The sequence below is a fragment of the Gouania willdenowi genome, chromosome 17 (genome assembly GCF_900634775.1).
Source record: "Gouania willdenowi chromosome 17, fGouWil2.1, whole genome shotgun sequence".
Taxonomy (NCBI): Eukaryota; Metazoa; Chordata; class Actinopteri; order Blenniiformes; family Gobiesocidae; genus Gouania; species Gouania willdenowi.
The window spans coordinates 16664084-16688050 of record NC_041060.1 but is presented as its reverse complement, the minus strand read 5'-3'; the positions used below and the strand labels follow the sequence as shown (position 1 = coordinate 16688050).

General features: G+C 36.2%; 1 protein-coding gene across 1 annotated transcript; it reads right to left on the bottom strand.

Moving 5' to 3' along the window:
• Positions 1-99: 99 nt before the first annotated feature.
• Positions 100-23183, bottom strand: LOC114479630 (double-stranded RNA-specific editase B2-like). The gene is made up of 10 exons (XM_028473395.1): positions 23064-23183; positions 13289-13375; positions 11132-12021; positions 8324-8441; positions 6207-6375; positions 5143-5303; positions 4790-4943; positions 3053-3234; positions 1742-1923; positions 100-276 (listed from the first exon to the last, which is right to left on the bottom strand). The coding sequence occupies exons 1-10, from the start codon at positions 23170-23172 to the stop codon at positions 100-102; spliced, it is 2229 nt and encodes a 742-aa protein (XP_028329196.1). The 5' UTR covers positions 23173-23183.
• Between the last annotated feature and the right edge of the window lie 784 nt (positions 23184-23967).

Genomic DNA, 23967 nt, shown 5'->3' with positions numbered 1-23967 from the left:
TTGTTGAACTATTGCTGACAAACAACTGGAGAAAGTATAGGTTGAAATGATACAAAGTGATTTTAAGGATTATCAGAGGTTTCACCTTCACATTCTTTTTCATTCACCAACAGTGAAGTTACTACATTTACTGGGTTTTCTGCTCCATTTTCCCAGTCCTGCACTCTGCAGAGCACTGGTGAACTGCTGCAGTGTTCTCTGGTAACAGCCGGCGGCCATCTTGGAGGCACAATACGTCACCACGGGAGCTTCAGTTTCCCAAGCCGACGGCTTTAGCTATAAAAGAAGAAGAAGGATAGTGCAACATTTACTAGGGCGCAAACTATTGCTTTACTACTAATAATCAAACAAGTATTTAAATAATTATTTAAAAAAACGAATGTTCTTTATTAAGGCATTCGTTTATAGTCGCAGTGAGTTTTTTTTTGAGTCGTCTTAAAGAAGGAGTGTGTGCAGTCAGATGACTCGGGAAGTAAAAATAGTGTAAAGTTATTGAGAGCAAATATATGAGGACCTTTTATTCTTCAAATGTCTCCACAGTGGGACAAAAAACCCAATCTTTACTCAGTATTTCCTTATCCTCATTTCTCTATACAAATGTTAATATTTGCATCATATTTCCTTTGTCCCTGATTGCTCAGTGAAACTCTGCTTACTGAGTCTCTAACATACCCTGGTCTATGGAGCATCCGCTTCCTCATGAATCCAGTTGTCTCTGTAAATAATTACCAATCCCTCTGCTACCATCAAAATTTAAATGGAGGCCATTTGGCCCTTCTTTGCATGCATATTTGAATGTCACAGTGCGAATAAGAGCCCTTGTGAGTTCAGACGTGGAAAAAACAACATTTAGACGATATACAGCGTAAGCAAACAGATACCGCGTCGGGGAGATATTTGCTCCACATGCGCACACACAGACCTTTCTTGCTTTTATAGATACAGTAGATGCATTCAATTATCCAAGTTCAATTACGATTACGTTAACTCGCATTTTTTCCACTTAATAAAATTACAATTACGTTCTCAATTGCTACAGTTAAATCACAATCACAATATCTGATCCTTTATAAATAACCCCATCAAAAATGAGCTTTCTGTTAGCATCTCTTATGATAACAGGTCGGTTTTGACCCATGTGTTTAAAACAGATGTTGAATACAGTAAAAAAAATAATGCTCTATCATCTAATTTTGTTTCTCAAATATTGGTTACCTTGTTGGGCTTCCTAATCAATGAAAATATTGGCATTAATAATATCAGTGATGGCGTCTGACCTTTTTTTGTGTGTCAGTATACCTCTCGATTTAAATTTTTTGTATCTAAAAATGGTCACATGATCCTTAAGAGAACTGACAGCTGAACTGGATACGAACCTACGTATGTGTAAGCCCTAGAACTGTAACATGGTTCCCCAGTTTTGCGTTTAAATAAATTGCAAATGACAGTTTTTATATGCCAATTACAATTACAAAGTCAAATATCTGAACTAAATTACAATCCAATTGCAATTACAATGGCAACATGTTTATTTTCAAATATGATAACAATTATAATTACATCATAATTGTAATTAATTACTAATTAAACAATTAAAGTTATAATATAACCCCAACCCTGGCGATGGGCATTATTATCTGTCATAAAATATCAGTTTTTGAGCCGATATTTATGTTTAATTCATTATTTTATGTTCCAAATGGTTTGTCTAAGAGCTGTTGGATGTCGTGAGTGGACTCACCTGCTGCTGCAGCCTCACCCAGCGGGTGAACAGAGAGTGTCTGCTGAGGTGTGATGGTTCCTCAGAGCGTCTCCTCCTGCCTGTTGAGGAGCTGATCTCCTCCAAGCCGACGTCTCCAAGGCTCCAGTTCAGACTAACAGTGGACGACTTCCCTGCAGGGGAAACTTGCCTGCTGTCCAGACCTGAGCGGAGACAGCAAATCCAAATCTATATTTCTTTCATCAAACAATATTTGATGAAGAGAAATTGTTGTTGGAATAAAGAGATAAGATTACATTGGAGCAACATTAGAACAGGAGTCTACTGTAATAACTGGAAGATTAGTTTAGATACACTTTGTCTAGTAAAGTAGGGGGCGAGAGTTTAAAGTTATCTTTAACTTTAGATGGCCTGCATTTAAATAAAAAAAATCTAAAAGTGCAGTTCAATAATGTAAAGGTTTTTTTTTTGTTTTTTGTTTTTCATCTAAAAGCAATCCTAATCTCAGAGTTTAACTTATTTCAACATCTGCAAATCAGAGTTAGGTTTGTCAATTAAAAATCATAGTTAATGCAAATCATAGTTTGTGTTAACTATATTTATGACTTATTGCTCTTCAGTGACAACAACTAGACTGGCGATTCTCAACTGGTGGGTCACATACCTGTACTGGTCGGGTCGCAGGCGGCTGGTACAAAAATAAATACTTAATGTCTCTCATGTTGGATTTGTCTTATTTTGAAAGAAACTTGTCTTTTGACAGGGATGCTGTGACCTGCATATTGCACAGGACAATATATGTCAGTAGATTTATGTTTTAAAAAAAAATGAAATATATTTGACTTTTGAAAAACTAAATTTGGTTGGTTGAATTCTCAACAAAAAAAAAAAAACAGAAACAGTGGGTATATATCAAAATATATTTATATTTTTGTCGACAATAAAAAACGAGGGTATGATTTTGTCACATGGGACGCAATCCAATCAGAATGTGATTATGTGGTTTTATGCAATGATCACATCAGCTCGATCTGTGTGTATTTACAAACATTAATACCATTCAATATCACGTAGTAAATGGTAATGAAGTCTTTTTTTTAAATGCATAAACTAATTCTTTCAAAATATTAATGTAATTTAGTTGACTAAAACTAGGCTATAACTGAAATAGTCCTGATGACAACATTTTGACTAAAACTGAGTTGCATTTTAGTCCAAATACTGTGACTAAAACTAAATTAAAAGTTAACACTGTTGTAAATACATCATTTAAAAAATGTTTAGATATCAAACAGCAGAAATGACGACACTGAAGGCATCGTAGGGACCTACAGCCCAGCATCAGTGGCTGTCGTCGATAAGGATGAGGCAGGTTTCTAACAGATGACAGGCGGCGCGTCATGACCCGGCCCAGGTGACCAGTGTGGCCCAGTGTTCCCACTGTCAAACTGTGCAGGTAAACTGGTTTCATGAGATGAGACAGGAGGGCTCCCTGCAGTCCCACAACACTCCACCTGTTGAAATATAAACAAAATAATCTTAGTAAAAGGTGTGACTGGAACAAACCCACGTCAATCCATCTTCCACATAATCTTGTGTAATTAGATTACACGCCACATCTGTTTCTCACCTGACTCCAATCAACCACATTTAGATGTAACGTTAAACTGATACCATCACAAAAAATCACTTTAGATAATAGGTCGAAAGTGAAATTTTAACAATAACCAACATTTAGCCTGTAAATACACGTAATATGCCTTTATATGTGGGCATCGCCATTTTGGAGATATCATCCAATTAGCATTCATAAACCATATTCTCGTCACATCAGGGGTACTCATCATATTACCGGTCTCAATGTTATTCTAAGGCAGGGGTGTTACACTAACTTTAGTTTAGGGGCCAAATACGGACCAGTTCAATCACAAGTGGGCCACAGGTTTTAGGTGGGAAAACAAACAGTTTCAACATTAATGTGCCCAAGTTTTCACTTCTAGTTATAATTAGACATAAAGTATTGAAGGCATCAACAATATCTAAGCAATAAGTGAAAGATACTTAAATGTCCTTGGATTTATTTATTTTTTGACCAATTTTTATTTAATTTGGTGAGATTTTGTGGAAAAATTGCTGCAGGATTTTGGAATACATTTTGAGTTATTTCAACAACAATCTAAACTGAATTATTTGGTCATTTTTACAATGATTCATAATGTTCTTGTCATTTTCACTTTTCCTGCAGGCCAAATCAGATGCTCCGAAGGGCCGGATTTGGCCCCCGGGCCTTGAGTTTGACACATATGCTCTCAAGAGAAATATCATTTTAATCCAGTTTGTTGGACGTCATGTCGTTATTCCTAAGAGGACGAGGAACATTACAGTGGACAGAGTTTAATGTTGTACTTACCGGGAAAAACAAGACATCAGACTTTGAAAACTGCTGGTTAACTGGCTCAGACATCTAATACTACAGATCCATGCATTCATTTCAGCAGTGATGGGAATTCATAGTTCCTAATTAAACATTTTGAACTAAGTTTTCATTTCCAAAAATGAACTAGTTCATAGTTTGTTTATTTTATGTTGCAGCAAGCTGTAGAATAATGATGTATCTTGTTCATGTGGATCTTGTTGGGTTCTTTCTTTGTTACTATGGACTTTATTTTTTGTTCAGCGCTTTGAGGTGACTTTGTTGTATTTTGCGCTTTATAAATAAAGTTGAATTGAATTGAACAGAAGATATTTGCTGCATTAATATATATGTAGAAAGAGACACTATTAAATTAAAGGCAGTGGCTATCCATACGGTTGCCATATCAATATACCAACATTCTATCCGTACACATCGCCCCTCATTGGCCAGTTTAGGTCACGTGACTAAGACTAAACCTAACCGTAAAGCTAACCCTAACCCTAACCTTAACCCTAAAAATTGTTGCGATATAGGGTTATAACCTAAATCTAACCCCTAAGATTACGTACGTGTACTTGGGTAAACGTACCAATAGCACTGGGGCTTGTCCGTACGTCAACCGTACGAACAGACACTTTCTAAATTAAACTCACTTTGCCATCTTGTCTGTGCAGGACATGGCAGTGTAGAGTTCAGGTTGTGACAAACCGTCTCCTTTCTGATGGACTTTAGGTTCCATGATGGGTAGCGTCCCCTCACCTCCGTTTACCTTGACCCTCAGGTGGCAACAAGACCTCCTGCTGGAATCTGACAGAAAGAAAGAGGGAAACGTCATTGGAGGCACGATGACATCCTGACTGAGGACCAACAGAGCTTCACAGCAACTTTTCCAATTAGTTAATTTTCACACACTTCACTCTAACACGGCATCACATGCATCACTTTACAAATTCAAAAATATTGAACAGTTTTATTTATTGTCTTTATGTGTGTGTGTGTGTCTCACATGCAGTCGTAGCCTCATAGGGACAGTTGAGTCGAGCGTCTCCACATGGTGACAAGCTGACGTACATGTGGAAAAGGACTCCATTTTTTAGCTGGAAGTTAATGCTGCCTGGACCTTTGTTTGGTTGGAAGATTAAATATTCCACCGTATCGTCTGCTTTGCTGCAGATAAGGAAAATATTAAACATCAGACTAAATGTATTAAATACATTTTCAAAACTCCCTTCAACCTAATGAAGACAAATACACTTTTCAAGGGAAAAAGGGGGTTTTACTTCACGCATCCAGTACTGGATAAACTAAAAGATTACACAGACAACCTAAAACAAGAACATTTCTAAAATCAAGTCTAATTAGGGGTTTGATCTAATATTTTTTCCTCTAAACCAACAATATGAAAGGCACAAATACTCATAAATAAACTAAAAAAAACCAAGAGGTATATTTAAAGTTTAAATACACAAAATGTTGACATGCATGATTTTTTTTTAGATTAAATAGTTCACAAGAAGACACACATGCAATAAAATATTGCATTAAATAACATTTAAAAGGTACAATGATATTTGAGGATCACATCTCTAATTTTTTTTTTTTAAAACATAAAGAATAAAGTTGCAACATTATGAGAATAAGTCGTAATATATAATCCTACAACTTTATTCCTGTAATATTACGACTTTCTATTCTATTCTCAAAGTCTTAAAAAATTGTTTTTAATCAATGTAGCCCTAAAATTTTATAGTAAAAACAAAACAAACTGTATGAAAACTTTTTAAAAACTAGAAGAAAATGCTTTTTAGGGCGATTAACCACAAATGGTCTCACAAAACAAATGGTCAGATGCACATTTTAAAGATCGAACTGACCAAATATTCAGAAAAAGATTTTAAGTATAAAATTCCACCAACTTGCCAATCATTTTGTTGATTTATAGAATTACATATATTTATTTACAGTAATTAATTATTATTTTTTTAAATTGTTGTAGTGTTTTTATGTTGCTTTCTTTAGACATAGCTGCCTCCAAAATAAAAGTAGTAAAGAGAACATCACTGAATATACCAGAGCAACATCTCCAGCTGAGAATATAGAAATCGAATGAAGGCTCTCCGACAAATAATTTCAGCGTGACAGTCACTGAGTGCGTAGCTGCAGTCGCTCATTGGATCCAAGTCCAAACACTTTGTGCCTGTGGCCAGAGACACGACCAGGGCTGACCTGAGATCCACTCCTGCAGGCAGAACAAAGCTGTGGTGAGCAGCAGAACAAGTAAAAGTTTGTAACTGAACACAAGGTGCCTGATTTGACCCTCAGAGACGACATGTTCCCTCACGACTGTCTTTCCCTCATGTGTTGCAGTCTCAGCTAAATGCTAACAGGCAGAGACAGGCTGATTAAAAGTGTATGAGTGTGAATGGTCTATCATCTCAGTCAGGGGTTGTTGTGTTTTGTTGTGTTGTGTTGTGTTACGTTGCATTAAGTTGCGTTGCGTTGCATTGTGTTGCGTTGCGTTGTGTTGTGTTGCATTGCGTTGTGTTGCGTTGTGTTGCGTTGTGTTGAGTTACGTTGTGTTGTGTGGTGTTGTTTTGCGTTGCGTTGTGTTGCGTTTTGTTGTGTTGTGTTGTGTTGTGTTGCGTTAATTGCGTTGCGTTTCGTTGCATTGCATTGCATTGCGTTGTGTTGTGTTGTGCTGCGTTGCGTTGCATTGTGTTGTGTTGTGTTACGTTGCATTAAGTTGCGTTGCGTTGCATTGTGTTGCGTTGCGTTGTGTTGCGTTGCGTTGCGTTGTGTTGCGTTACATTGTGTTGAGTTACGTTGTGTTGTGTTGTGTTGTTTTGCGTTGCGTTGTGTTGCGTTTTGTTGTGTTGTGTTGTGTTGTGTTGTGTTGTGTTGTGTTGTGTTGTGTTGTGTTGTGTTGTGTTGTGTTGCGTTGCGTTGTGTTGCGGTGCGTTGCGTTGTGTTTTGTTGCATTGCGTTAATTGCGTTGTGTTACGTTGTGTTGTGTTGTGTTACGTTGTGTTGTGTTGTGTTGTGTTGCTTTGTGTTGCGTTGCGTTGTGTTACGTTGTGTTGTGTTGTGTTGTGTTGCTTTGTGTTGTGATGTGTTGTGTTATGTTGAGACACAAGGCTTCTCATGAATAAAGTTTCCCTTTAGAAAATGTTCATTCACTGTCATTATGACCTTGCTCTAAGGTCATGGGTTCAGGTTTCTAAGACATCTAAAACTGGATTATTCTTACTGGTTATAGTTAGTGGCACACAAGTACATTTAAACTTTTTTTTGTTGGCTTGTGTTGTATTGATTTGAGGTTTCTATGGTTGTCTTTTTATTCTGTATCACATTGCTACGGGTGGTTTTTGATTTTGTTGAGCTGGTTTTGTTCATATTCTAAATAATGTATTCTTTTTAGGCGTCATTTCACAATGTTTGACATCTGTGTCTTTGTTGTCACGTGTTTTACACTTATTGTAATATCAGTGATTGCTAAATAAGGGTACGTGTACCCCTAGGGGTACAGGAGCACATAGTACAGGGTGCTCAAAAAATTTAACAATCAAACAAAAATACTCAGGAAATATCCCTAGTTCTTTTTTAGGCTTTTTAAAAAAATAAATATATAAATTTACCACAAACTATCAGTACTATTGCTCAATAAAATACAATATGTTCTTGTAATTTATTGAAATTATTATTATTATTTTATGCTGTAGAGGCCATTTTATCACACTCAATATGAGACAATAATTAGCGACATTTTACATAGAAGGCTGTATTTACTATTGAACTAATCACATTAAAGTTGCATGCTATTTTTTTTTAAATTTTTTAGATAAAATCTACTTTAAATTCCACTCATTGTTTTTCATTTGTAGATTATGAAAGCCTTAGGAAACCAATGTTCGAGACACAGTTAGGGGTTTAGGAGAGTCCGCTGCTCCACAAACTAAAAAGCATGTAAAATTATGGAGAGGGTACTTAAGAGGGGGTACACGTAATTTGACAAAAATGCAAAGGGGGGACCACTGCCCGAACGTGTTGTGGTGATTCTATGTTGCGGTTCGCTGTGTATTGGTCGTCATGCACTGCACCACTTTCCATGGTCCATTTTTAATTACAGTAATGTCTCTATCTGCATCTGATCTTTCCATCTCAAAGATGATCCCGTGTCCTTCACTCACCTCTGGTCATTACAATCCCTGCCAACACTTTGGGATGGACATGTGAGGTAAAGGCACAGTTGCCTTTGAGCGCTGTGTATTTCTCTTTCACCAAGTGGACGATTGATTCTGCAAAGAACTGCAAAGACATAAAAAGTCAATGATTACAGTGTTTTTAGATTTATAATGCTTAATGCCAATCTCCTCTGCCATCTCTTTTACATTGGGAAAAATGAACAGTGTAGAATACCAGCCTCAATTCTTCGTTAAATAATAAATGTTATAAAACTTTTAGACACTTAGTAATTTTGTGATCTCCATTGTTACGTAAACCTAATAAAGCTGCACAAATATGCTTATCATTTGTACGTAACTGAAATAATCAAGAAAGTGTCTATTTGTACAGTTGCCGTACTGACGACCACCGGTGCTATTGGTACGGTTACCGAAGTACAAGTACGTAGCGTCTTAGAGTTAGAGTTAGGATTAGGTTAAGGGTTAGGGTGAAGTTAGAACCCAATATCGCAACAGTTTTTTGGTTTAAAGTTAGAGTTCGCGTTAAGGTAAGGTTTAGTCTTAGTCACGTGACCTAAACTGGCCAAATAGGGGCGCTGCATACCGATAGAATGTCAGTATATTGATACGACAACAGCAACGATAGCCACTGCCAATAATCAATGCACTGGTTATAATGATTTTGTATCTCGAGCATGAAAGTAATAATAACAACCAAACTAAATTATTTAATAATGAAAACCGAACACCACCAGTAGACAATACATTTAATGCAAACTTACTCATCTTTTATTTAATAACATCAATAAAATAAACCTCTTTAAAAAAAAAACAAGTGAATAAAGAAGACAAAATAAGACTCAACATTTGTTTGGCAAAGCAGTCATTCTAAGTTTGGAGAACTCACATTTAATATTTGACTCTCTGAAATTAGCCCATTTGTAGCTGCGAATAATTCATGAAAGATAAATGTTTGTGTGATTGGCTGCGAAACTACACTGCAATATGATTTTCCAGGCTGCTGAGTTTACATACTCTCAATCAGTCAAAACATGGCAATCATTACATACAAAGGATGGATTCTGTGCACTCTTTCAATCACATGAATTACAATATAAATCTACAGAAAGGGATTAAAAACTCTTGCATTTTAGATTTTTATTTTATCTTTGCTTCAACACAATAACATGCACTCGTCCATCTTCATTTGCAGCTTTTTGTTGTGACTCCTGAAATTAGATAATGACTTCTGTGTGAAATGTAATGTAAAGAGAAGCAAAATGTTTCCTGTGATTCTAGGGGAAACACTGTAACACTCTCCATAACTTCATGACCACTAGCCTACATGAAATAAGCTACAGTATATCTGGAGTTCTTTCACAGGCTAATATGTAAGCATTTTTGGATACTATGTATTCATCATTTTATGGGGGTTACAAAAATCTGGTACTTTGTTGGTACTTGAGATATTTAATTACAATAACTCAAAATATTACGGTCGTTAATTTTACAGTAAAAGCAAGTACTTTTGTGCCATCAACTTTTACTGGGAACAAAGACAAATTGTTTCTTTAATCTTACTAAAAGCGGAATTAACCCCAAGGTTTTGGCTGACGTGCGTCTAGGCTGAAAATGAAAAAAAAATGCCTTGATTATGGGCGGAGCTCCTTGAACAGTTAAGACACGCCCAGTCTATACTATAAAATCTCCAAAGAACAATGTATGCTACGCTAAATACCTACTCAATACTCACTATACCTCTGCGGTACTTACCACAGATTGCAGAGTCCACAGATGCTAGTTTTTATAGGAGGGGCGGGGCTAACAGTCGTGGTTCATGAAGTAAGAAGCCGCCAAAATGTCACAAACCACCATTCTCACCCAATAAACTTTACCATCATATATGTTAAAAAAGTGACCAAAAACTCTGTTTTAACTCTGTCAGCGGTGACGCACTTTCAGTGTGAGCTCGTGCATGCGAGGGGGGGTCGAGAACGAGCAGGGAGACGTGGTCGAAGTTATTACAGGTTTACAGCTGCTACAGTTGATCAATTTTCTTCGTTCCTTTTTCAGAGAACATAAGATCTTAATTTATGTCAGTACATAAAGACAGTTTCAACCAAAAACTTAAAAAGTGTATCTGGAAGAAATCGCCTACCCTAGTTTTAATTTTTTTTTTTTTTAGTTTTAAGTACTTTAACCAAAACACTTTTAGAACATTATTTACTTTTAAAAGAAAGTGCTTTTGTAATTTTTTTTTCATTTTGAGAAGCAACTTTTACTGAAAAAGACAAATTGTAACTTTACTTTTACTTCAGTACTGGGATTCAGTTCTTTCTCCACCAATTTGATCTTGTACCGCCTTCAAAGACTCTTTCATAATTGTGCAAGAGGATTGGTGACATCACAATGGTTCACAAGGTCATTTGTGATAAATACAGGCTTTAAAGGCTTCTTACAAGTCTTCTGAGAACTCGTCAGTAAGTGAACCTAAATTGAACCTAAAGGTAACACGAAGAAAAGATACACTTATCGCCTTTGTGTTTGCTGTGGTGCAGAACCCCGTACATATTGTGATCTTGCCATGGACATCAGGAAGTAGTCCTTTGCAAATCAGCACATGTGCTAATTGTAATTATGCAAGGGTTTATTGAGTTACGGCAACTCCACAAGTATTATTCTCACTCTGGCCTTTTTCTATGTTCATTTGGCTTTATTGGTTAACAAACCCTGTAGCACAACTTCCACAACACTGCTTTGAATTTTTCAGGAGAACAAGTATAAGTAATAAACACGTGTAGGAATATGCATTACCTGAGGTAGCTGATGTTTATTCTTGCTGGCCTGAAGGCCCATCATCTTCTTTTCTGGTTGGAAACTTATATTGTAGAGAGCCTGCAGAGCTGTTGCTGCTGCCCGACCTCTGGCCTGTCTTTTGCTGTGACCGTATCCTTCAAACACCCTGCCGTCAAGCTTTAGAACCATGACAAAGTTCTTCATTGGCCTGCCATGGATTCGCTCTTTTACACAAATGTACTTGAGTCCTGGCCTCAGCTCATTGAGCAGCACTACTGGACTGAGGTGATAAGAAGAAAGGCCGTATTGAACTGGTCCCCTGTGGTGGTAAATGCTGGGAAATGCAGTGCTATAGTGGGAGTAATCAGTGTTATCACACAACAGTTGATTGAAATCTTTGAAGAAAGTGGTAGAAATATCCATGGTGTTCTCTGTGAAATCCATAGATGTGCTGGTAAAGCTTGCCATCGTGGCATGAGCCTGGGAGGCGTTGGGAAACTGAACGAATGATTGGAGAGCCAGTTCTGCTGCCCTCATCTTGGCCCACCTTTTAGATGGTCCCTGACCCTCAAAGTGAAAGCCATTTACCTCCACACTGGCAGAAAACACCGGTGCATGAACAGGACTAGTCTTCGACACAATCTCATACTGTAATCCAGGCCGTAACTCGTTCAGATGGACGATAGCATTCTTTTCACTTATCATCCAGGCGGCTCTTTTACAGGTGAGATGCCCTGGACAGAGTCGGAGATCGTTTCCATCTGCGAACAGCTGCTTCCTTTTCAGATCTCTTGGTCCAGGTTTTGAAAACGTTGTGCTAAAAGTTCCTGGATAACATGGCCTTGCAAAGCTTGATTCCTCTAAGCTTTTGTCACGTTGGCTTTCTTTCAACTCCAAAAACGGGATCGCTGTTGACAGACCAAAAAGTCACAACAGAAAGTTCAATCTTGTGCCACATTTACTCCCAGATCCCCCTGCAGGAAAATATTGGAGATTGATATTCCTGTTTTGATGCAATAACAGTGCGGACTCCAAGAGGTCACTGGAAATAACAGTGAAAAATTCACAAATATGAATATGGAATAGAGAGTAATGGGTTAAGCGTCTGTCATTGATTGAGGATATCTATTCAAATATACTGCCCATTGGCAAGACCAGAGTTTCTCAAATGGGGGTATGGGTACACGAGCACAACAGGGGGTACTAGAGAGAGAAAGAGAGAGAGAGAGCAAACTTTATGTGAGACATTTTTTTTTAAAAAGAGTAAATTATAAATTACATTACTATGTGTATACATCTATTTATTCTTTTAACAATTTAATCTATGGCGTGTTTGTTCAAAAAACCTTTTTGGGAGGCAAACCATAGATCCTCTTTTTTTGTTCTTTCTAAATCCTTAAAATAAAGGGTTTTAACTCATGTTTATTTTCAGTTAAAAATTTAAATCTAATGATGATGGAAATGATCTTGATGAGAACATGAACTGACAATACAAGGGGTGTGGTGGGAGATGACCGAAAATGATAAAAACTATAGGAATAATTAAGTTTAGGTGGCACTAAATATTGTTTCATTCCACTTTTTTACAAAACTAGATCATTTAAAATGTGTGTTATCACTCATTTATTCCATCATTATGCTCAATAGTTGTTTCTTTATAGAATTCTGAGTGAAAGTTGTAGTCGGACAAAAGGGGGTACATGGATTCAGGAAGAAGAGAATCGTTAGCCAGGTCAGTATTGCGACTGAGGTCTCGTCTCAAATGGTTTGACCTTCCACAACAAAGGTTATTAAATCGATTATCTGTGCTGCACATATAAACAAACATCATCCACATTGATTATTTTAGCTTGTCCATGCTTCACTCCCTTTGTCGTCTAAGAGCTCGTCTCTATGACTTCTTGCACAACATGAAACTGGGTCATTATTGATTGCATTTCACAAAAACTAATAATGATAATTGAGTTTTTTCTGCCCACATCAAAGTATTGTTGGGCTTTGACTGAGTAACTGACTCTTATTTCTGTAAATAAAACTAAGCCCAAATTGGAACACAAATATGCAAACATTTTCCGACTTGTGTCAGAAATGACTCGTAACTCAGTCAGAAATCAAGCTATAAATTAAGAGTTTTGATATTTCTCATTTTCGAAGCAAAATAACCATTTACCGTACTTGAACTGTCTGCATCCACAGTTGTGGAAGATCCAGCATTCCAGCGTTTTATTGGACTGATGAGGGTTGAGACAGTTTGGCAGCGTCCTACAAAATAATATCAGAAAGAATTAAGCGTTTCATCACAGAATCAAACCTGCAAATACAGATTATACCTTCTTATATCACACAAATACTTGAATCTCCTTATTATGTGACATTTTACTGTGATATAAACTCTTTTTGAATGACGTGCAGAAATGCTCTACAGTATGTACTACACAGAAATATAAATATTATATCTTCAAATGATAGTAGTAATGAAAAGGATTTGGGGTAAGGGCATTTATGGCCATGGTGTAGATTTAATAGATGAGGGCAGGAAGGCCATTGCAGTCACACTAAATGAGCAGAGTGAGAGCAAATAAAAAGGCGGCTCACAGCCAGTGAGGGTAATTGAAAGCTGTCTTTGATAAGATCTGAGTCTTTCAGTCAAGGAGAATTGGAGGATTTAACCTGAAAGAAAAGCTTGTTGTTAAGATTCTTGTTATTTGATTCTGAATGGAGCAGAATATCTTTCATCAAATCTCAATTGAACAATAGCGGTGTTACTATGTTTTCACCAACACCGTTTTTAAAGCTTGTCCTAGAAAATGCAATGATTATGGTGTTTGGTCAAATGCGTGTGTTTCAGGTGACTATTAAAGGGCTTGGGGTTATAAATAGGATTTTACACGCGTAAATTGAGCGGTCAGGTGATGAGTTTCAATTAGTGCGAAAAAGATGCACATGGGTGACCGTGGCTCAGGTGGTAGTGGGTCGTCTACTGATCGAGAGGTTGGGGGTTCGATCCCAGTACCTGACTATGTGTCGAAGTGTCCTTGAGCAAGACACTGAACCCTAAGTTGCTCCCAGTGGTCGACTAGTGCCTTGCATGGCAGTCCTGTCCCACTGGTGTGTGAATGTGAGAGTGATTGGGTGAATGAGCTGATATGTAAAGCGCTTTGAGACTGCTTCAGTGTGGTGATAAAGCGCTATATAAATCAAGTCCATTTACCATTTACCATTTACATGAATCGAAGGCTGACCTCCGGCGAATTAATAAATGATGGTAAAAAAATGTATAAACGACTCAACTCAACTCTAAACAGAAGGTTAAAGAGCTGTGAGCGTGCACAGGTTTGAATAGTGTCTGTCTTAAAAATAATCTGCTTTATTTAGGTGGCGATGCTTTCGGGTCATGTTCTGTTGCTGTGTCACGTTTAACTTTTCAGGCTTTACCCTCGAGCACACGTGTCCCCGGGGGGCAAATTTGGCCATTTCGAGCAAACATTTCTGTTCACACAACAAAGTAAAAAAAAGTCAACGAAACCATTAATCCTTGTGTAAATTACAAACTAATTCAGTTGTAGATATCACCAAAATATTACACAAATTCAATATCAGCAGGGCTGACATTTACCCCATGCTTATATCACATGATGGAAGTCAAAACAACTCCCCAGATTTTCCAAAATCCTGCAATTTTCTTCAAATTGTTCCACAAAATTTTCCGAAATCTCACAAAAATGGCCACAAAATCTAAAAAAATCCTACTGGGACTGATGCCTGTCACTTTTTGCCTTGATTTTATCAGTGCTGTACATATTTTATAATCCATTTATACGTGAAGCGCAAACTAAAGCACAATAATGAATTAAATTACTCATTTTCCCGCCTAAAATCTGCGGCCCACTGAAGATAAACTACTTTGTATTTGGCCCTTGAACTAAAATAGGTTTGACATCCCTGATGTAGAGAATGAAATAGCTCTATTGACCTTACTAGGGATGTCCCGATACACGTTTTTCATTTCCAATATGATACCGAAATTGCAGCCTTGCGTATCGGCCGATACCGATATTGATCCGATACGATATCAGCATGAATCATACATACTTTTATTACTTTTTTCTTTTTCTTTTTTTAATAAAAAAATTAAAATGACATATTTTGTAGTGTGGAATGTTAGAAAAGGCTTGATCCAGTGATGTCACTCAAACAAAAAAACAATAGTCAGCAACAGTTGGTATAAGAAAAACTGACCCATTTTTTATTATTAACCAATTGGTTAAATACATTTTAACCTTCTACATAATATCTACAGTATTCTACAATTGAATAAAATAAATAAATGATTAATTGAAAAAAAATCGGAATTTCGGATTGGGACACCCCTACTTCTTACATTAGGTGGAGGCAGAAGGTTTTGAATGAGCAGCATTATTGTAACAGTACATTTTCTGTCATTTCCTGATGTTTCATGTTCATTCATCCACTCCCCCAACAAGGTGCTTGAGCAGCGCCTTGTTTATTTGCCTCCATTTGTGAAATGAAGCAATCGACTTTCCCATCAGGCTAAGCAGGTTGTACCATTAAATCAGTTTTCCAAATATACCTGTAATCTTCTTTACAAGCTGATCTCTGATAGGATTTGTAGCAGCTGTTTTATAATAAAGGTGAGTGCATGTGACGGTATGCTGGTTTGTTTGAATTAGCTAACGTAAGGCTAAGGTTAAACCTGGAAAAAAGCAGGAACTATAAATCTGAGTGTCTTTGAAGCAGTTTTACGTTCTTAATCATTTTTTACTCATTGGAAAAATTGGCAGAAATGTTGTGTCCATAAGTTTTAAACAATGGAAGTTTCATATGGTCTCTTTCATTTGTGTGTTTCCAAATCTCACTTTTGGAACATAATACTGAGCATGTGTCGGCTCTGTACTGCTCCAACACTAGACTAAAAATAAACCATCTTGAAAAAGAACTTAATAACTTTGAGCATTGAAAAAATTAGGGTAACGCTGAAATTCACAACACAGATAATCATGGCCCGGGGGCCAAATCTGGCCCTTTGGAGCTTCTACTTTGGGAGAAAGTAAAAAATTCCAGACAAAACATGAATCATTGTGTAAATGAAACTAGTCACCACTCCTGGTACTTTTATTGCATGATTGCAGTCATTTTTGATGTTATACTGTTGAAAATAACTCAAAATTCTCACGAAATCCTTCAATTTTCCTCAAACTATTACATAATAATTCCCTTTATTAAATAGAAATTGGTCACAAAATCCAGGAAATTTAAAGTGAAGATCCTTTTGAGACTGATATGTATCACGTATTGCTTGGATATGGTCAGTTTCTTACACATTTTGTATTTTATGCATACATAGAAGTGCAAACTATGGCACAATAATGTTGTAAATTCTTAATTTACCTACATAAAACCATGTGGCCCATCAAACTGCTCCGTATTTGGCCCCCTGAACTGAAAAGAGTTTGACACCCCTTTTTGAAGTGAAGATGACAACATCTGATCTTTGTATTCTTCTTCACTTTAAGATCACAGGGATTGAAAAATTGAACTGAAACTTTACTTATTGGGGAAGTTAATTTTTCAGGAAACCAATTTTTGTTTTGTTTTTAACACTGTTCAAACTCAACTAGAAATAATGGACTCATCAGAATTGACGTAGCACTCAGTTAAAGGGCCACAGCACATATTACTTCAAACTAATTCATTTGCTGTATTGCAAACTTTCTGATCCCTGATTCTGTCTCCTCTTTTAAGGAAAGAACATCTATATCTTTGTTTCCAATATAAAAACTCACAGGTTTGTATCCAACGAGGACCAATAACAGTCTTCAGAGGTTCTGTGATGTTGATCAAACCTCTGAAAGGCTAAGTTTCTTCATCCAGCCACTGCTAATGAGTCTTAGTGATTGGATTATTGAATTAGGCATAGCTGAGAATGTGAGGAGTGCACTGGCGGTCCGGTGTGTGCCTCTGACAGCTGTGGATAATGTAATTTGCAAAGCATAATTAATGGCACGAGGTTTCATTTACGTTTGATACGGACTGTCTTTCCTCAAGGGCAAAGATTTTTCCAACGCGCTGCTTAAAAACATCGATTCTTCTGGAGATAGCTGTTAGCATCTGTATACTCTGAACCAGAGGTGGGCAACTTCTATCACAGTGGGGGCCACAAAAAGTGTTTTGTTTGATCGAAGGGCCACATTATCAGCATTCACGTCACATCATTTAGAATAATGACCAATCTAAGCGTTAACACAGGAAACAACAAAGTGTTTTTATCGTAATTCTGTGTTTTTCAGTTATTCTGTGTATGTTTTTTTGTTGTCTTGCTAATTATGATTGCATTTTGTGCATTTTTGTTTGTCCTTTTACATGTTTTTCCTGTGTTTTTTAGAGTGATATTGTGTATTTCTGTTTGCTTGTTTGCTAGTACTGTGGAGTAACTTTTTGTGTTTTTCTCATCTTTTTGTATAATTTTGTGTGTTTTTCTGCCATTCTGTGTATGTTTGTTATTGCCTTGTTTTTTATGATTGCATTTTGTGCTTTTCTGTTGTCCTTTCGTGTATTTTTCCTGTATAGTGTGTATTTTGTGAGTCATTTTGTGTTTTTTTGGAGTGATTTTTTTGTATTTCCATTTTCATTTTGCTTGTTTGTCAGTACTGTGGGTTTGCGGCATCATTTTCTTTTTTCTTTCTCTTCTTTTTGAGTAATTTTGTGTGTTTTTTTGTCGTTCTGTGTATATTTGTTGTTGTGTTGCTTGTTATAATTGCATTTTGTGCATTTTTGTTGTCCCTTTGTGTATTTTCCCTGTAAAATGCATGTTTTTTGGAATCATATTGTGTATTTTTGTTGTCATTTTGCATTATTTGGAGTAATTTTTGTATTGCTTTTTGTTCGTTTCTGTAGTAGTTTTGTGTGTTTTTCGAGTATTTTCTGTTTTTCTTGTCTTTCACTGTTTTTTTCTGCCATGTTGTAATTCTTAGTATTTTTCAACGTATTCTTGCTTTTGTTTTGTATATTTTTCTGTCATTTTGTACGTTTACTTTGGGGGCTGCTTAAAATTAGACCAAGGAGCGCATGTGGCCCCCTTAGCAATTGAAGTGAAATGCGGACAAAGAAACCATATTGTTAATGTTTTCATAAATCCAGTGCCCCAGAAATGTACGGCAATAGCAGAATCCATCAATGAAATTGTGCACAGACATGCCCCACTAACTTTGAGTCCACAGTGGAGTTCATTCATCCAACATGTATTACAGATATGTCCAAATGCATGACGTGTCATCAGATGATAAAAATACTGAGAGCCCCTGCTGCAGTCAGCAGCTGTTTGCTCCATGTTGGAGAGACTATAATCCTCACTGTAAGCAGGACAATCAAATCATTTCTCCAACTCGACTTTACAGCCAGAAAACAACAGTTTGGTAATTTGACAGAAAAGCCAACAGAAGGGATATTTACTACCAGATGGCGTTTTATCTGGTTTTTTTTTAATAATTTTTTTATAGAAATACAATACTTTGTTTTGTCATTTATACACTGTGAAAAATCCTTATTACCAAAGTGATTTCAATGTGTACGCAGGCTGCGTCGCTGTTTCTGACTAAACAGAAGTGAAAAGCATTTTTTTGTACACATATTTGTTATTTCGAGGACACCTCTAAGATTATCATGAAAACTAAAACATTGTTTGGTGAATACATTTTAGTTATTAAAGATTTTACAAATATTTTTCTCCACAGTTTATAAGCCTTTGTGACTACTTACACCAGTGGTTCCCATCCAGTGACCCCATTTTGATATCAAGAATTTCTGGCGACCCCAAAGTCATTTTTTTTTCTTTCTAGAATTAGTTTTTGATAATGTTTGTTACAGTGTATTACAAATACAGTGTAGCCAGGAATAGTGACAAGTTGTGCCACCTCAGATATATATTACTGCATTGACCTAGATTTAAATTTGACAAAGTGAAAGTATGTAATACAGTTCTTTAAGATTGTGTGTTGTTTTAATAATAATAATAATAATAATAATAATAATAATAATAATAATAATAATAATAATAATAATATTTCAAAAATATATTTTAATTTTTCAGAAATTTCAGGCGACCCCATTTAAACTCCAGGCGACCCCACAAGGGACCCTGACCCCAAGGTTGAAAAACCTGGACTTACAGATGCAACTTTTGGCATGTTACAATGACAAATAATATAGATATTATGGTAAAATGTATTAATTCAAAATGTATTAATTAACACTTATGGCTATGTGAATTAAAACACATTAGTGTTAATTAATGTGACTATTGTATCAGAAATGAGTAATTATTGGTGATTTTCTGCATGTTTGAAGCAAAACGATGTATTTACCATCTTTATTCTAAATTCTATGACCGATCCACTGGAGTGAACAGTTAATTGATTTTACTGAAAAACATGAGCAACAGTTCAATAAAAGAAGAGATAAATTAAAACACACTATCCAACCAAAAATATCCCAAACCTGATAAAATAATGATTAGAAAAATCTATAATTAGATTAAAAAAAACATGTCAACATTTGGTTTGCTTCCCACTACAAATGGAAATAAATCAAAAGGCTGGTCCTCTGGACAAATCTAACTTTGTTTATGAAAATTGCTCTTTATATAGATTTATACATACAGTCTTTTACATATTGAAATCAAATCCCTGCTCCAAATGTAATCTGGTTCACTCCTGTCACCCACATTTAATCACAGTCCACAGATGCCACATTTATCCGACAAATTGTGAATTAATAACTAAAATTAAAATAACTAAGATAAGTTAAAATCAGTAATAACTGTGAAAAAGTATCAACATATTAATATGATTTTAATTTTGGCATTAGTATTAAAATTCCAGTTTAGAGTAAATCAAAATATTTATGAATAAACAAACTACATATGTTGACATGACACAGGATAAAGTGAATTTACAGTCTTTGAACAAAGCAGGGAAACCAAACTGTGCATTTTCTTTGGTTTATGGAACAGTTTGTTTGGATTTACAAACTCTTATAGTCAACCTGACGGTCGGGACCCCATGTGGGGTTAAATGGAAATAAAATGGGGTCGCCTGAAATGTCTAATAATTGGAAGGAAAAAAAAAAAACTTAGATATTTGAATTATTATATTTTTTCTAATACAGCTCACACACAATATATATCAAATAACAAATATAAATCTAGTTCAAATAAAATGCAGTGTAAAAATATCTGAGGCGGCGCATCTTGTCACCTTGCACACTAATCCTCTTTACTCTGTATTTGTAACACACTTTAATAATAAAAAAAAAAACGAATTCTAGAAGAAATAAAAGGCTCTGGGGTGGCCCGACATTTGTGATGTCAAAATGGGGTCACGACCCAAAAAATGTTGTGAACCTCTGTCTTAGTCCTTTAGTTTTAAACCTGAAGTTGTTGAATTACACACTGTAGGATACATGAAGCTTGAATGAAAGTGGAAATGACTGTCACTTTGAAAAAAAGATGCCACCCCCTCTTCCAGATGGCGTTAAAGTACAGCTCATTGTTAGAAGCTGTGAAAGCATTAACTGAGAGAGCGTTCTGGCCCTAAAATAGTGGGATTTGTGAGCCGCGCTGAGTAATGACTTTCTGGAGGTATTTATTTCTGAAAGAGGACACGCTTTCCTCTCCAGCACTGATGTACAAAAAAGGCCAACGGGTGATTAATGCAAGTGGAGTAGGCTTAGTGCACTTTGAATAACTGTTGGGCTTACACACAATCGCCATCACGCTTGCTATCTGCAGTATTTACCGAAGATTAACTAAAGCAGAACAATGGCATCTTAATCCAGAGAGGATGACTTGTTGCTCAGACGCCTGGAAATATGATGACCACAGCTCATGCTGTAAAATGTTGTACATTTATGCACAGAAAAGGGCCGTAAACAGTGAAAGTTGCTTTATTCTTTGAGATAAACCTTTAATCCAGATGTGAACAACTGGTGGCCCAGGGGCCACATGTGGCCCATGGTCTGATTTTGTGCGATCTCAAAATTTAAACCTCCAGTAAGGCACAAAAATCTGCATGAATACACAAAATGACTCCAAAAAACATGCAAAATCACAGGAAAAATACACAAATGAGGAACCAAAAATAAACAAAATGACTCATAAAACAAAAATATACAGAATTACCAAAAAAAAAAAAAAAAAAACCCACAACAAAAAAGTGCAAAAATGCACAAAACGACTACAAAAATGTACAAGAATGACAGGAAAATACACAAAATGACAATAATACTGATAATAATGCTGACATGAATGTTGATATTGTGGCCCTTGGATCAGACATTTTTTGTGGCCCCCACTGTGATAAAAGTTGCCCATCTCTGCTCTAATCTATTGAATTGAATTAAATTAACCTGTATTGATTTAGTGCCAAATGTAAGTCATCACAAATGTGTTATGTTTTTTTTTTTTTTTTTTTAAAAAAAAGAAGAAATTTGTCTCATTCCACAAGTTTGATGTTTTGCTTCATCATTTGAAGCTAAGTTTAAAAAAAAAAGGCAGACAATAGTCTACTAAATATGAAAAATCATCAGTTGTTTTTTTTTTTTTGCAGCTTTTGACAAACATGCTTTTAGCAACTTTGACAAAAAAAAAAAAAAGTGTCCATTGCTCCACGTGGACGTCCAACCAACTTGAAAAGTACTTTTCTTGTCGAATAATCCTAAAATACTCTTGTCTCTAGCACAGGAATATGGAGGAGTAGTAGGTCCGTCAGAAGTAGTGGAGGAAGTACCCAGTCGGAGGGAAAGATGATGAGGCAGGAGAAGAGTTCAAACTGAAAGTCTATTTCATGATAAAAGTCAAACATAATCTCCAAAAAGTACAAACTCAGAAATTCCATCGCCTTATACATTAAATAGATGGTGGACCCAATTGTCAAAAAAAGATATAGAGGAAAAAGGCAAAACATATATGGCAGTGGGATTTTTAGGGTGCAGGATTCAGCACCAAAAAACTTTCTCCAAAACTACATATGGTTTGAAATCAAACTATAAGCAGCTTAACCCTCTTATTATCCTCAAATATTACCAACACATTTTACCATTGGGGTCAATTTGACCCCAGGGATATTTGCCTCCAGAAAATGATTTTCAGAAACTTGTTGACCAAGTTTTTGTGTCAGGCCCTTTGTTTATTTGTTGAAAACATAAATAACCCCTTGATAATGACACCTTACCCTGTTCTCTAGCACCACCATCAGGCCAAAATTTTCCCCCCAAATCTTTTCTAATTTGGGGTGCACATTCATGACTCTCACATAATTGATTGACGTTGGTGACCTCCCATAAACATATATATTTACTTCTTTTTATCTCCTTTTTGTAACATATTTGGGGTTATTCACCTTTACTGTGAAAGAGCTGTTCCAAAACCTCATCGACAGTAAACCTTTCTCGGGACATTTTCTAGAGAGAGTGAGAGAGCGTGCAGATTGCAATACACACAGAGCACAACAGACAGACAAGTTTTGCACCGCTGAAACAACTTGGGGTCAAATTGACCCCAGAGGAACACCAATGCGTGCAATGTGTTCAGCACATTGTATGAAATATCAACAAGATCATTTTATGCTAAACCCATCAAATTAGGAAAAGTCATGAAATATGAAGCGTAAAGGAAAAAGTCAACAATTTTTTTTAGAATGATAAACATTGAATGGGGTCAAATTGACCCCAAGGATAATAGGAGGGTTAATGAGAAATATACAGATTTGTTTTTGGATACAGATGAATATTTTCTAAAAGTAAAAAAAAGCTGATATGTTTTAGATTTTGAAGCATTAATCCAAACTCACGGTAATAGGAATAGTGATTGTCATTGTAATAGTATAAACATTCCTGAAACAAAAACAGCTTAAACAGTCATCATTGCTGGACTCACCTTTACTCCTCTTCCTCCTCCTCCTCTTCCTCTTCCTCTTGCACTTTCCTTGTGTGAGGCATTCTGACCTCTCCATGTCTCTGCTACATGTCCTTTGTTCCGCTACCATTCAGAGTTTCTTTAAATGTGAAGTAGTTGCTCCTCTGTTGCTTCACCTCTGCACTGTGTGAGGCTAATGCAGTGTGAAGATGCAGCGCTGCACAGTGAAAGGCAAGCTGCTGATAAGGCTGTGACATCACAGAGGGGAGGAAGTGCTGGGATTCAGCAAAGCAACAGATGCTCTTAATATTTAACATCTATACATCAGATTCAGAATGACAATCAGAAATACTTTATTTATCCCAGGGGGGAAATTACTTTTGTAATTTTGTCATTTAGATTGTGGATTTTTTTTTAAAGTCGATATCAGTGAAATAATGACAAAATACATGGTACAGTGTGGCATAAGAATGAGTGACCAAAACATTCATGACAATAGACCAAACAATGACATACTACTACTGTATAATATCATAGCCTTATACTGCACTGATTTGTATAGATATTTCCCCAATACATATTGTGTATTAGTTTCAAAAAGAAAAATCTGTAATTTTATTTAATTTTTTGGCATTTTGGTAACACTTTACTTTTAAGTTTTATACATAAAGCTGACATTACCCTGTCATTATTATGACATGACACCTGTCATTAGTATGCATACGGTGTCATGATGGCTGTCATTAAGTGTTGTTCCCTTTACCCATCGTTACCCTAACCCTGACCCTAACCTAACCCCACTAGATCCCTCCATCTAACCCAAAAAATGCCAACATAGCTCCAAAGGTGTCATAATTTAGTGAACGACACATATTGACAGCCTTCATGACACCTTATTATGACAGATAATGACAGTGTTAATGTC